The sequence below is a fragment of the Poecilia formosa genome, unplaced genomic scaffold, assembly GCF_000485575.1.
Source record: "Poecilia formosa unplaced genomic scaffold, Poecilia_formosa-5.1.2 Scaffold625, whole genome shotgun sequence".
NCBI lineage: Eukaryota > Metazoa > Chordata > Actinopteri > Cyprinodontiformes > Poeciliidae > Poecilia > Poecilia formosa.
Window position 1 is genome coordinate 145,369 of NW_006800564.1, and position 14,562 is coordinate 159,930.

Consider the following 14,562-nt stretch of genomic DNA (forward strand, 5'->3'; position numbering starts at 1 on the left):
GTGGGAAGTTACCTGAAATGTCAATGTTCTGATGTTTAGTGAACATTTACCTTAAGCCATTGCCACCATTCTAGTTTGCCACTGGCGTTTTTCTTGGGCAGAAGAAGGTTTTTGCCCCCTTTCTTTGGTTCATACCCTTGTTGACCAAACTCTGCGCTGGTGACAACACAATTATGTCCAAACCACGTCTGCTGTGGTCTGCTAAACATCTCAGGTTAATTGATGATGTAAATGTTTGTCCTGTCCGTCCAACAGAGGAACTAGAGCGTCCAAAGACTCTCTGTGAGCGCCACAGAGACAGCATCCAGACCAGCTCAGACGGACTTCCTCCTCCTGGAATCTACATACCTCAGTGTGATGAAAACGGACTCTATCTATCACAGCAGGTCAGGATCTACTGAACATTTCAGCTTTAAGACTGAATTATCACTGTTTTACATGTGTTTACTGTTTCCAGTGTCATGGTTCCACTGGATATTGTTGGTGTGTGAATAGTAGTGGACAGGAGAGAATCGGAACCAGGACTGGACCTGGATCACTTAGTTTCGACTGCAGGACAGGCAGGACAGGTGAAGCTTATGGTTCTCTGAGGATCAACACAACAGAATGAAAGTTTTCATTGAACTATTTCAGTTCTCTTCTTGCAGTACTAGTTAGACATCATCTGCGTATAAACCAATAATGATGGTAAACTGCCTCAAAGTCTCGATGTTTTAAGCCAAACAAGTGTCAAAATGTTTCACAGATCAATCGGAGCGTCTTAAAACTCCCTGTGAGCATCACAAGGAAAGAGTTCAGGCCTCTAGCTCACGTGAATATCCTGTAGCTGGAGCCTATGTGCCTCAGTGTGACGCCGATGGACAATACATACCACTACAGGTGTGTACGCATAAAATTACTTATTTGCACTGAAGCTTCATGCGCTTTTATTGGAATTTTGCTGCTTCTCTTTGTTGATGTTTTAGTGCCACTCGTCCACTGGTTATTGTTGGTGTGTCAATGAGGACGGACAGGAGAGAGCGGGAACCAGAACCCCACCTGGTGCTCAACCAAGAGACTGTTCGAAACCAGGTGAGAGGGTTGGTTTTAGCTGCTAAAGCTACAGTAGATATTAAAAATATATTATTTACATATTTGTTAACTGTTATTATGAGACAGATAGTCTGTGAAAAGATCACTTTCTCCTTGAGCTACTATTGCTGTCTGAAGAAATGCACCACTCCCAACTAAAAACAACCACTAAGAGCCAGGAGGAGGGGCTTAGTGCTGTCAATCATCTCATGAACTTGTTGCTAACTATGTTAATGGCAGAGAAGCAACTAACGATTCGTTAGCCATGCTAATGCTGTCGTTGGTAGCCATGCTAATGCCACCGTCGTTAGCCATGCTAATGCCACCGTCGTTAGCCATGCTAATGCCACCGTCGTTAGCCATGCTATTGCCATCATCGCTAGCCATGCTAATGCCATCTTTGTTAGCCATGCTAATGTCATCTTTGCTAGACATGCCAATGCCATCTTTGTTAGCCATGCTAATGTCATCATTCTTTGTCATGCTAATGCCATCATCGTTAGCCATGCTAATGCTGTCATCATTAGCCATGCTAATGCTGTCATCATTAGCCATGCTAATGCTGTCATCATTAGCCATGCTAATGTTGTCTTTGCTAGCCATGCTAATGCCATCATTGTTAGCTATGTTAATGCCGCCTCTGTTAGCCGTGCTAATCTGTCTCATACCAAACTATCACAACATGGTGACAGTTTAGACACATATGTAAAACAAAATCTAAAAGTCACATACTGCAGCTTTAAAGGGAATAAAAGAAAGTTGAATTATGGAAGAAAACTGATTTCTGTTAATAAATAACATAAAATACTTTTTAAAATAGCTTCATTTCTGGCTCTTTTTCTTCTTCTTTTTGGACCAGATGCTCTTAAAACTCTATGTGAGGAGCAGAGAGACAGAGCACAGGCCAGCATTCAGGAGCGTTACCCCGTAGCTGGAGTGTTTGTCCCTCGCTGCGACGCACAGGGGCAGTTCCTACCTCAACAGGTAACCCTAGAGTTCCCTTTTGAATCACTTTCAGCTGTTCATTCATTCCCACTATGTGTTCATCCATGTTATTCCTCTTGTGTGTTCCAGTGCCATGGATCTACTGGACATTGTTGGTGTGTTGACAGCAGTGGACAGGAGAGAGCAGGAACTAGGACTGCACCTGGCGCCACACCTGCAGACTGCAGGAAACCAGGTGAGAAAGCTGCTTTCAGCAGAGGAGGGATGACATCAGCACAAAAATACCAAGAAACTGAGTTTATACCAGGAGACAATCACTTTTTGATCCGATTTTCTGTCAATTAATCAGATAAATTCTGCAAATTCTGCCTTCAACAATTTGAGCCTTTGGTATATTATATTAGAAATACATTAAAAGTTGGAAATAAACAATTATGTCATTGTTTAATTAACAAAATGAACATTTTATTGACTACAATTTTAACACAAACCATTCTTTGAGATTATTTGCAGCATAATATGCATCTGCAGCTAAGAAATACTTCTAACATCAACGTATGAGAAGCTCAAACTTATTTTGTTGATTAATTTTGAATTAATTGATTATTTAGGTATTTAGTACGATTTTTAACAGAATTTGAACCAGCTGAGGCTAAAATTGTTTAGATTAAATGTAAAATGTATGGATTTTTTATAAAGTTTTGGCTGAATTACAGACTTTTTCTGAGTCTGCATACTCCAATTAACTATTAATCGATTACTTAATTAGTTGAAGATTACTTCAATAATTGATTAATCCTATTATTTGTTTCTGTCCTAATTGCTTTATCTCAATTAGATTTACAGACTTGTATTATTGCACAGCCCTCTTGTGAACCCAGCACAGCATATTTAGTTTTTCAGTCTTTATTGTGCACATAATTGAAGCGTTGCTTCTTGTAAAGACCCGTTGCTGTTTTAATTATTGGCAGAAAAGCTTACCGATTTTTCACTTTCCAAACTGGTGGACTTCTCTAGATTTTTTCCACCCAAATAACTTTTTCAAGTGGAATTTCCTTTTTCTGTTTGCTTTTGGTTTTACATCTCCTACCGTTTTAAACTACAACTCCCTGATTTATTGTTTCACATTAAACTCTATATTTATGAGTTAAACAGTTCAGCTCTGTGGTTTGGAACCGCCTCCACGAGCTGCTCTGAACCACCAAATTTAGTGAACTTTTTGGTTAAATGCTATATAACCTCTAAACCACATGAATCCCACCAGAACCTATTAATCGGTTAAAAAAAACACACCAAATTTGTGTTTTTATTTCTGCACAAGCAGAAGCAGAAACATAAAGCGGTTTCAGGTTCAGTTCTATTAAAACGCATGTTGGCTGGTGAACATTTTGGAGTGTGTCTGTGTGTGTGTGTGCGTGCGTGTGTGTGTGTGTGTGTGTGTGTGTGTCTGTGTGTGTGTGTGCGTGCGTGTTTGTGTGCCTCTTTAAACACAGGGCATTCACACACCATTAATAAAGCACTCCANGTGTGTGTGTGTGTGTGCGTGCGTGTTTGTGTGCCTCTTTAAACACAGGGCATTCACACACCATTAATAAAGCACTCCAACTCAAATTGCGACATAAACTCAGAGAGCTGGAAAACAGATGCTACACTCAGCTGAATGAATGCAGCATCAACAGAGGAGTTTCTTTATGACTCTGTTGTGTGGCTTTTGGTTTTAAACGAGGTTTGCGCTCTTCGCAGCGCCCACCAGTCGAGCCGAGAGCGTGTGTGAGAGATGGAGGGCCAGTTTGATCGAGCACTACGGCGGGAATCCCGACCCCCACCAGTATTTGCCTCAGTGCGAGCCAGATGGAGAATTCAGGTAGATTGACGCTGAAGGTCAGAAATAATTTCAGATCTGCTGATTGTGATCACTCTGCGCTCTCAGTCCGGTCCAGTGTTACGGGGAATCCACTTACTGCTGGTGTGTGGACCAGGAGGGCCGGGAAGTACCTGGCACTCGCTCACAAGACGCCGTCAAACCAGCATGTAAGTCAACTTTTTATCTTTTATTCTCTCTTTGCAAAAGTAACACACCCACACAATTACAACCTCAAACTTTCTTGTATTTTATTGAATATTTATCTTTTTTTTCATCCAAAGTAATTAGCTAGCTGGATGCTAATTACTATTTTAAGTTTTAGATCTACAATGTTTTAAACTTCCCTTTCTAAGAAAGAAAAAGCCTGACTTTTTTTAGTTGTTTAATTAAAAATGGTTGTATATTTAGTTTATTGTTTTGTGGTTTCATGTACTTTTGACTAACGGATGTTGTTTCACAACCATCAGAGAGGTTGAATACAATCGCATATTTTTGTTTTCGTCCATTTTGCTCGTGCCAGGCCTCCCATCGGTGGCCCCTCCCATCGTCCGTCCAGTGACCCGTCCGGATGTGACGCCTCCGGCGAAAACCGCCGTCACCCTCCTCTACGCTCAGGGCCAGAAAATCGGCGCCCTGCCTCTGAACGGGAGCCGTCTGGACGCAGAGCGCTCCAAAACGCTGCTGACGCTCCACGTAAGAACCGCTGCAGGTTAAACTTTACATCAGATCAGTGTAAGAAACAACGTGTCATGATTTAGCCTCTGTTTGTCATTTTTATCGGTTGTCTACACCCGATGTGTGAAGTGGTGTAATGTGTGAGAGACATCTGTGCAACATCTGCTGTGTTTCTGACGCCTCCTCTGCAGCAGATGTGCTCATCAAAAGAAACAAACTAAATGCTGAAGGGTTTAAATTTGAGCTGATAAATCACATTCTGAAGGGATTTGTATGGACATATAATGAAATAAAAATTAAATATGTGAGCAAAATCTTAGGTTAGAACCTCATAATCAGCCATTTAACTAAATGCATCAACTGTTGTGTTCTCACTTTGGCCTAGTCAAAGTTTAGTTCTCATCAAAGTGACAGACAATTGATTTTTAAGGAGGTAGTATTATGTAAAATCAACTTTTTTTAAGCTTGAATGTTGTTCCTTCATCCAAAACATAGATGGAGTGTTGATTTTATTATTTCCTGCATGTTTGAGAAATCCTTTGATCTCCATGGCAACCATTCAGCTGTCCAAAAACGTCTGGATGGACGTAGCCCCACCTTCGAGATACAGCTCCTCCCCCACTCAGCTCCTTCAGACTAGCCAGCAGCAATTAGCAAACACCTCATTATAAGAGCTTCTTCTCAGTGTAACGCTGGTAAAAACATTAAAGGGTTAATAGAGGAGCCATGTTTGTGCTGACTTCCTGAAAGTGGAGTTTTTAAAGAGACAGAGGCTCAATTTCAAGGCGCTAAATTACACAGTCAGATTTCTTCTAAGTCATGTTTTCAAGGTTTTCCCCAGAAAACTTGCTAAGCCCGCTGGTTGGGCACTAGGGCAGTCATTCATCCGTCGTGTTTTTGAGTTAAAAAATTGTTTAAAGTTGGCAGGAAATTTGAAAATATCACTTGATAATTATGTGTTATTGAAAGATTGGAAGATTAATTCCTGAACACCAACTAAAAAGTCTTTAAAAATGCAGACATTTTAAAAATAAGCAATGCTTAGCCTGGTGGAAGCACAAGGAAAGCCTGGTGGCCCGCCAGGCTTATAAAACACTGGAGGAAACCCTCTGATTTGAATTTCCAGCTTTAAAAATTCACCTCCTGCTCCAAGCTAACCCCAGCTGAGATGCTAATGTTTGTTTACACGCAGGGCTCCATCGTTGTCGGTATCGCCTACGACTGCAAGGAGAACAAAGTCTACTGGACGGATCTGTCAGCGAGAACGATCAACAGAGCCTCAATGGCGTCTGGAGCTGAGCCAGAGATGCTCATCAACACAAGTAACGGCTGCTCTTCTTCGTCTGGAATGGTTTTATCCTGCTCTCGGTTGAACAACAGCGCCCTCCGCCTGCAGAGCTCGTCAGTCCGGAGGGGTTGGCCCTGGATGCCAAGCGCAGGTTGATGTTTTGGGTCGACTCGAACACGGATGTGATAGAAAGCGCAAGCCTGGATGGCAGCAGGAGGCGGACCCTGTTCGACTCGGACCTGGTCAACCCGCGGGCCATCGTAGTGGTCTCCTCCACCGGGTCAGACTTTTTATCCAAACTGCTTTAAGTTCTTTAGTTTGGAGAAAATTAAGATTTAAAATGTTTGATATCACCTCAAGATCAATTTCAGACAAAACAAACAGAATGATAAAAATCATCACATTTTACACTTCATGCTACTCTTTTAGTCTTAGTTTAACTAAAACCGTCTCATCTCATGGGCTGAACGCATTGATACAACATTATTTATTGCTAATTTTGCTTTTTAAATAAAAAGAAGTTGTGTTTGGAGGTTTAATCATCCAGATCTGAGCGTCTCTCCTCTCAGAGAGGAACGCATGGTTCGGCTTTTTATTAAAAGCAGGGAATTTAACACAAGCTGTGAGTCAACAAACTCTGGATCCACGCAGAGCAGAAGGTTCCGCATTTTCCCGCTCCGTTGAGTCTTGTTGAGTTTGGTTTCTAGGCTCGAGTCTCTAAACTGAACATGATAAGAAACAGAAGGAAATCTACGAGCTGGAACCTCCTTTACCAAAATCACGTCAGATGTATTATTTAATGCAGCTGTAAATTCTGCATTCTTAATGCGCTACATCTGCGTTTTATCAAATTTCACACTGAGATGAGAGGAAGCGGAACAAAGGGGACATGCCACATGTCTTAGATTTTAATGTGTGTTACATTACCAGTAGAGCTGACACGATTAATCATTAAGTGAAATATTTAGCCAAAACTGTACAAAAAATGTAATTATTTCACATTTAAATGAAAACAAATTTGTCTAAATTCTAATAATTTCTTAAGTGGCATAAAATAAGAAAAAAATCTCAAATTGAGCAGCGTTTTCATCCAGTTATTAATATTAGTTAATAAAAATAATCTCACCTAACTTTATATTTTTGTCCATCTGGTTATGCAATTTTTAAATATTAAATGATTGATAATTTGATCAGTTAGTTTGTACTTTTTGCCAAATACTTTTTTACTCTTTCTTTAGTAATTTCTTGGATGCTACTTTTTACTTTTACTTGGATAAAATACGTTGAAGTAGTTCAACTCTTACTTGAGTACAATTGCTGGATACTTTAAACCACCTGATTTTCAATATTGATAAAAAATATTGACGAATGTGGCAATTATTTGAATAAAAATAATAGACTGAGTAATTGAATAAAATAATATAATATCAATATGCTAATTAAAATAATTGTTTCCCAGCATTCCAACTGGTTTCTGCGCTGACTGTAACTCTCTCCAGGAGTCTTTTCTGGACCGACTGGAACCGAGAGGCGCCGAAGATCGAGACGTCCACTGTGGACGGTCAGGGCCGTAGGGTTGTTGTGTCCGACGGCATCGGGTTGCCGAACGCGCTGACCTACGACCTCTCATCTGGGCAGATCTGCTGGGCCGACGCAGGTAAACACCCCAGGTTTGTTCTTCTCACTTCCTGAAAGCAGCGCTGATCTGGAATCCATTCTGTTTCCGACAGGCACCAAGCGTCTGGAGTGCATATCTCCAAACGGATCCGGCCGCAGGGTGATCAACTCTGACCTGAACTACCCGTTCAGCATGGTCTACCATAGCAACCACTTCTACTTCAGCGACTGGAGGAGGTAGCCATCTTTGATGACCGGTCAGTCTGTTTCTGTCACTGGTTAGTAACCACTGGGTCGTCACAGGGACGGCGTGATCGCAGTCGACAAAGACAGCAGCAAGTTCACTGACGAATACCTGCCTGAGCAGCGCTCTCACCTCTACGGCATCACCATAGCAACCACCCACTGTCTACCAGGTGAGATGTGATGGAGAGTCTTCAAGTAGCATGTCTTACAGCTTTTCCTAAACTAGATGTAGATCTAGACCAAACACAAATGGTTTTTATCTGGACAAGAGAGAAGCAGATAGATTCTCTACACTGCAAAAACACAACATATTACCAAGTATTTTAGTCTAGATTCTAGTAAAAATATCTTGAAATGAGACAAAACTAATTTATAAGTAGCTTTTCAGTAAGATATTAGAGCTTGTTTCAAGTAATTAATTCATTAAAATTGATGGAAACGTTCTAGTTCACAGGCAGATTATTTAACTTGTAACAAGACATTTTTCTCATGTTGTAAGTGAATTTATCTGTCAGTGAAACTAGAACTTTTTCATCAGTATTAAGAATTTATTTACCTAAAACAAGCTAATATAACTTGCTGAAAGGGTAGTTAGAAGTTAGCTTTATCTTATTTCAATGTACTAAGATATTTTCACTAGAAACTAAACCAAAAATACTTGGTAAGATTTTGTGTTTTTGCAGTGAAAGGTCTAAAAATCAACCTCTGTCCTCCGTTTCTCAACAGACTCACATCTGCACGTTTTCAGTTAATAATTAAGTTTAATAACCTCAGCAACTTTTTTCCATATTTAGTAAAACATAACATATAATATAAGTGCCCTTCATGTGGTGATCTTCTGCATAGTTACCTTTAAATTTAAACATTGCTCAGTTCTTTAGCACTGCTCATAAAAGAGACCAGATCCAGCTGGCCTGCAGGCGGCCGTCCTGACTCACAGTGTGTGAACCGAGCAGCCATGATTACACCGTCGCTGACGACCCTCTGCCTGTACTTTGACTGGGTCATCATGTCTGACGTGTTAATGAGTGCAGATGTCCTCAGGGCTGTTTCTCAAACACCTTCAAAGTGTGACAGCCTCTCTAAACACAGGATAATCCCCAAAGTGGTACCCTGGCAGATGTCACACATCTGCACAGCGCCGATCCCGATGATGTCCGCCGTTCCCTTCAAAGGCGCCTGATGACAGCTCTGAAGCACTCATGCTAGGTGTTTGGGGGAGAGGACATTAGCCGCTATTCTGTTATAAATGTGCTGCAAGACTTTGTCAAAAAAAGACAATTTCACAATTGTACTGTTTCCATTAAATACGAAATTAAATTAAAATCGCATGTGAGTAAGTTTGTTCAGAAGTCGTTAAAAACTGTCACATCATCATCCTCCTACTACTTCCTGTTGTCTTCTTTGTCGTTTCCACCAGTAGTAACTGGTAACTCGTAGTAGTGACTCGTGATTCAAAAAAGTATTTCTATTGCAGTTTATCAAATACACTAATTTGAATATAGAGAAAACACCACCTTATACACCCCATTTTTCGCTAGTTTTTAGCAAAGACCTTTTTTTTTAAATTCACGTTTTAATTTGCACAATAATATGGTAAATGGAAACACTGCTTGTGTTGAAGATGTCAACACACTAGCAGCATTTCCAATACAAATGTGTGCAAAACTTCAACAAAATATTCAACTAATGTTGAAAAACCCAACTTTGCAATTCTATGGTTTCCATTAAATGCAAAATTAAATTAAAATCACGTGAATAAATTTGTTCAGAAGTCATTAAAAAACATGTCACGCAGTCATCCTCCTACTACTTCCTGTTGTCTCTTTTGTCATTTCTGTCAGTAGCAACATTCAAACATGTGACTCATGATTTGAAAAATGTATTGCCAGTGCAGTTTTGCAAAATACGCTAATTTCAATGTAGACAAAACACCACTTCATCCTAGCCCAAAAACATTTTAGCGAAAAACATGCCTTTATTTTTTTCAAATTTGCTGTGTTTCCATGGAGCAGATTTGTTTTTATATTTCCAATTTCCACACTTATTTGGTCAACGGAAACGCAGCTGTTGTTGAAGATGTCAACACATTGAAAACTTGTTCACTAAAGGCAATAGAGGCACTAAAAACATTCAGATTTATACATGAAGGGAAACCCGACTTCCTCCTGTGGCTAATTAGACGTGATGGAACTAATCTTCTGCTCTCGTTTCACAGGGAGCCTCTAGCGACGGACCAGCAGTCCTTTGATGCTACAGTCGCTGGATGGAAGCAAGAGTTACAACCCTCACTGTCCTCACCCTCAAAATATAACCCAAAGTAAATGTTTTGTAAATTTGTTTTATACCTCATTTTTTCCCACTGTTTTGAGTTATTTTGTTTTCTATCGAAGCTACAAAACGAAAGATTTTAAAAGTTCTTCACGAGTGTTTTCCAATCACTTAAAGGGAAGTAAAAAGTTGGAAGCAGTTAATAAACTTCGAATTTCACTAAACTGTGTAAAATGTTTATGCTGCTTTGTGCCGCTATCGTTTTAAAGAGATTAATAAATGTTTCCAGAGGTCATTGAAGGTCAACAAAATCGAGCAAATTTGGTCTCAATCAGCTGTGCTACAAATATTCAAGCTACACAAACATAGCACAATTAATTTAGATCAGTTTTGTTAAAATCTGAAAAATTATAGCAGCACAAACTAAAACATTTAACACCAGTTTAATTCTGCAGTAGGTATGATTCCTGCTGTCTTAATTTAGAATAAATTTTGGTCTATAGCCAGTTAGCCGCTAGCTTTAGCGACATTTTCTAAATACGATGCAGGTAAGATATTGACTGCTTTTGACTCAACGGAAGCTGGGAAACAGAACCGTAACAGCATCAGGGTTTTTCTGCGTCCAGTTTCTGTCTCATGCAACTTCAGTGACTTTTTAAGTAATGTGTGTGCTTTCCTATTAATTATTTGGATTCAGCAGTATTAGCATTGCTCCAGAGCCACGAGACGGCAAGTTAAGCTGCATGTCAACAAGAACTAAAAGAAATGTTGGTTTTATTTAGAGTTATTTCTTCAGTTTAAAGAAACTTCGCAGCTTGGATGAAGCGCTTGAATCTGCGGTTTGAACATAAATGGTGCCAATCAGACTGATGCCAGCAGCAAACCTGTTTTATTAATAAATCTATGAACCGAAAGCAGCACAACCCCACAGATTGCAGCAGCTGCAGTCCTGGATTTCCCACAGGAGAAAATGTTGTTTTATTTTGCTGAATATTTTGACATTTTAAACCTTTTCTTGTTAACGAGATGTGATATTTATATCAATAAAATGTGATTTGATATAAGTTTGTTTTTTCTTTTGCTGTTGTATAAATCACATACTATGTGATTTAAACCACCTCAAAATGAACATTTATTCCAAAAAAAAAAAAAAAAACAACTATCAGAGTTCAACACAATCCTCCACTTTTGAGGAATTTCATTTCTTTACCAGAACTACTACAACAGTTTCCCTTCTTTAAGAAAACAAATCTTTGCATCTGAAACTTGGACCTTTGCTCAGTTTGTCCAAATTGGCCCATTTCATGCAACAACTGAAAACAAAACAAAAAAAAAAAAAAAAAAAACATTTCCTTCAGATGTCTTTGAACAAAAATAAAGTCGCTTTTCTCTGTAAATCAACTCCAGCGACCTTGGCCTCTCATCTGCCGACCTTGCCCAGCCGGTGGTCCGTCTTGGGGTCGGCTATGATGGCCTGGACGGCGACGATGGCCTCGTTGATCTTCGTCTGCAGCTCCCGCAGCTCCTCGATGTGCAGCAGGCGCAGAATCTGGGCCGCTTCGTTCAGGGTCGCGTCTGCCCAGGGGGAAAAGAGGAGGAATGTTGTTACCGCACGCGTTTGAATCAAAACAAGAAAAACGAGGGGTTTAACCTCACTCACCTCCAGTGTCGAAACCCAGAATGTGTTTATCCAAAGCGACCGGAACACCCTGCAAAGACCCGCAGAGTGTTTTTAGTTTTAAATCAGAGTTCAGATATTCGCGCATGTCCTCAGCTCACCTCTCTGTTCTGGCTGGCCTTAGCGATGGCCTCTGGTGAAAGTCTCTCCTGGATCAGGATTCGGATGGCCTGCCAAGAACAGGAAGATGCACTGATTAGAGAGCATTGCTGCAATTCCTAATAAGGAAATCAAACTCAACCACTTAATTCTTCTGATTTGGAATTTTAAAAAATCTCCATAAAAAAAGCAATCTCAAATTAAGACCTTAAATTGTCTTAAATTCACAGAGAAACAATAAGTTGGGCCTAAATATGTTAAATGCAGGTCTTAAATTTTGTGACAGGACTATTTAATCTCATAATCTCTTTAACTATTTACATTTAGTCAATTAAATGTATTTTAGAAGTAGTTTTACTACGGTGTACACTTTTACTTGAGTGAAATTTCTGGATTTTCTACCCACTGAATGAAAAACAAACTAAACATGACACACACCTGCAGTTCCAGGTAAAGTTTTATCATTTTTTTATTGAAAGAAACTGATTTCTTTTGCCTGATTTTGCCATTTTTTTGTTGCTCATATGAATTATTGCCATTAAAATACCAAGGTTTCCACTAAACTTTATATTTTGGTCCATCTATTGACACATTTTTAAATATTAAATGATAATGTGAGTAATTTTTTTACTCGAGTAATTTCTTTGTTGTGCTACTTTGTGTGGGTTTATCCATTAAAACCCAACAAAATACAGATTGTAGCAGATTCATGTGGATGACATCACACTCTTCTCACCTTTAGCATGACCAGGTAATCGTCATGCCGCTGTATTTTGAGGATGTTGACCAGTGCTGTGACTCCTGCTTTAAAATCTGGGGAGTTATCTAAAAGAATCAGAAAAACAAACATTAAAAATAACTGAAACAGTGAAAGGAAACAGAGATGGGGGGTTAACTTACTGTCGAGGTTGACGAGAGGATCCACGGCTTTATCGCTGTTACCGGACGTGTCCAGCGGCCGGCAGTTCTTATACTTTTCAACTGCAGAACGGAAGAAAATAAGTTGTGTTGCGCCGCCATCTAGTGGTCATCTTCACTATTTCACCCGAGGAAAACTTAGGACGGGATTTGTTTTCTACTGCCTTCAAAATGTTAGCATTTAAAAATGAAAATGATTGTTTTGAGGTGAGTTTCTAATCTGGTGATTTTGTTTTACTATCCTGTAAATACTAAAGTAAAGTAGGACTGTTTGTAAATTTGCTGCTGAAAACAGCCGGTAAAGAAACTGTGGAAACGGGAGGAAAAAAATTATTGGGAAATGTCTGAGTTTGAAAAGTTGAAAATTTACAAAAAAAATAAAAATAAATAAAATAAAATAAACTATATTTATTATTTCCATCAAAAACACAAGTCTAAAACCTTAGACTTTGAATTTTCCATGTTTAATTCTTGAATTTTTTAGATACATCTAAAAGACTCCTTTTTTCTATCTACAATGGCACTAATACGCTGTTGTATCAGTGTAGTAATTGTTAAAAATAAAGTTATGTACCAAACATGAAGAACTGTGTTTTTTTTTCTTCACTTTTTTGTGACTTCAGCTCTCTAATTTGGTTATTTTAAATCTACTGCAGGTGCTAAATTCTTCCAGGAAGTTTCACGAAGCAAACCTGTCTGTAAAATATGTTGCTTGATCAAATAAAACCAGATATATTTTCTTTATGTCTTACCATTGTCTCCATATTCGTAGCGTACAGCCAAACCCAGCAGCCAGTCCAGGGCCTCCTTCTTCTCCTGAACTCCAAAGGGACAGTTCAGATCCAGCAGGTACTACAGAAATAGAAGCAGAAAGCTTTAAACGCAGGTCATGGTGTCCAGATTGTCCAGAGGTCTGGACAGTCTCACCTTCTCATAAGCTTTGGGCCAGTCTGAACTGGGAATGTTCCTGAGGTTGCCTCTGTCCTCGATCTTATAGTGTCGGATCTTCTGGTCCTCCAGCCACACGATGCAATTTCTGAACTGTGTTTCATCTGAGCAAAAGAGTCGAAATGTGGCCATTAGTACAGAAATGGGCTGGTGCCTATATTAAAATCATACCAGAAATCTTCATTAATATCCTTTAACATTTTTAATGTAAGAATATTAAAGTCTACTAACATTAGTAATTATATTTGCTCAAATAGGACGCATTAAACTGCACTGATATTCATTTAAAGCGTAGAATGCCTCCACATATTCCTATTTTTAGTCTGGCAATCCGCTGTCTCCTTACAACTACACGGTTCAGAATACGTACGCACGTCAGCTAGCTCCGTGAAAACCTGAACGAAACCGGCTAACCAGTCACTTTTTCCCCTCACCTGAGCAGTCAAATCCGTTCGGGTCATGGTAGTCTAGCGCAGTCAATTTCCTGCGAAACATTTCAGAGCAAATACTTAGCGCAAAACCTCCGCTTTTCTTATTTAGACACTGTGGACTTGTGCGGCTACTGCTCTGCTAACGTCTTGTGTATGGCAGTGCGCATGCGCCCACGTCGGACCCTACTAGTTCTTAACTGACCTTTCAAAATAAAATCCTTCATAGCCAAAGAAGGAAATTTAAATATCGTCACTTTTCTGAAAAAAACAAAAAAACAAAAAACAAAAACTAATTATTAAATGATAAGTGTTTGTCTTTTGATCTACATTTTTGGTAACGATGTGGTGTTTTGCCATAAAAGACAAAACATTATTTGTAAAAAATAAAGGAAAATGTATTTATTTTTTAAAAATGTATTTAAAAAATCTGGAAAATGTCTTAAACTGCTGTATTACATCAAATACAAGTATCATATAAAGAGAGTATTACAACTCACAGATATACATTTTA

At 39.2% G+C, this 14,562-nt stretch overlaps 2 protein-coding genes across 11 annotated transcripts in view; one reads left to right on the forward strand and one right to left on the reverse strand.

Moving 5' to 3' along the window:
• nid2a (nidogen 2a (osteonidogen)) overlaps positions 1 to 11,297 on the forward strand; it is a 48,950-nt gene extending 37,653 nt beyond the window's left edge. For 9 of the 10 annotated variants that reach the window (XM_007541700.2, XM_016665827.1, XM_016665828.1 and 6 more), the window contains 15 exons: positions 256 to 386; positions 458 to 569; positions 746 to 879; positions 966 to 1,071; positions 1,931 to 2,055; positions 2,146 to 2,251; positions 3,760 to 3,880; positions 3,947 to 4,047; positions 4,401 to 4,573; positions 5,748 to 5,877; positions 5,952 to 6,123; positions 7,343 to 7,500; positions 7,574 to 7,697; positions 7,764 to 7,876; positions 9,925 to 11,297. In XM_007541700.2, the coding sequence (XP_007541762.1) occupies positions 256 to 386; positions 458 to 569; positions 746 to 879; positions 966 to 1,071; positions 1,931 to 2,055; positions 2,146 to 2,251; positions 3,760 to 3,880; positions 3,947 to 4,047; positions 4,401 to 4,573; positions 5,748 to 5,877; positions 5,952 to 6,123; positions 7,343 to 7,500; positions 7,574 to 7,697; positions 7,764 to 7,876; positions 9,925 to 9,935 (1,817 nt within the window). In that variant the 3' untranslated portion in view covers positions 9,936 to 11,297. The remainder of the gene's footprint in view (positions 1 to 255; positions 387 to 457; positions 570 to 745; positions 880 to 965; positions 1,072 to 1,930; positions 2,056 to 2,145; positions 2,252 to 3,759; positions 3,881 to 3,946; positions 4,048 to 4,400; positions 4,574 to 5,747; positions 5,878 to 5,951; positions 6,124 to 7,342; positions 7,501 to 7,573; positions 7,698 to 7,763; positions 7,877 to 9,924) is intronic. The other variant, XM_016665826.1, reaches the window with a different exon arrangement.
• Positions 11,125 to 14,229, reverse strand: rtraf (RNA transcription, translation and transport factor). Its single transcript, XM_007541691.2, has 8 exons — positions 14,055 to 14,229; positions 13,600 to 13,724; positions 13,425 to 13,524; positions 12,655 to 12,735; positions 12,491 to 12,579; positions 11,757 to 11,825; positions 11,638 to 11,686; positions 11,125 to 11,552 (listed from the first exon to the last, which is right to left on the reverse strand). The coding sequence occupies exons 1-8, from the start codon at positions 14,113 to 14,115 to the stop codon at positions 11,398 to 11,400; spliced, it is 729 nt and encodes a 242-aa protein (XP_007541753.1). The 5' UTR covers positions 14,116 to 14,229; the 3' UTR covers positions 11,125 to 11,397.
• Positions 14,230 to 14,562: the final 333 nt, after the last annotated feature.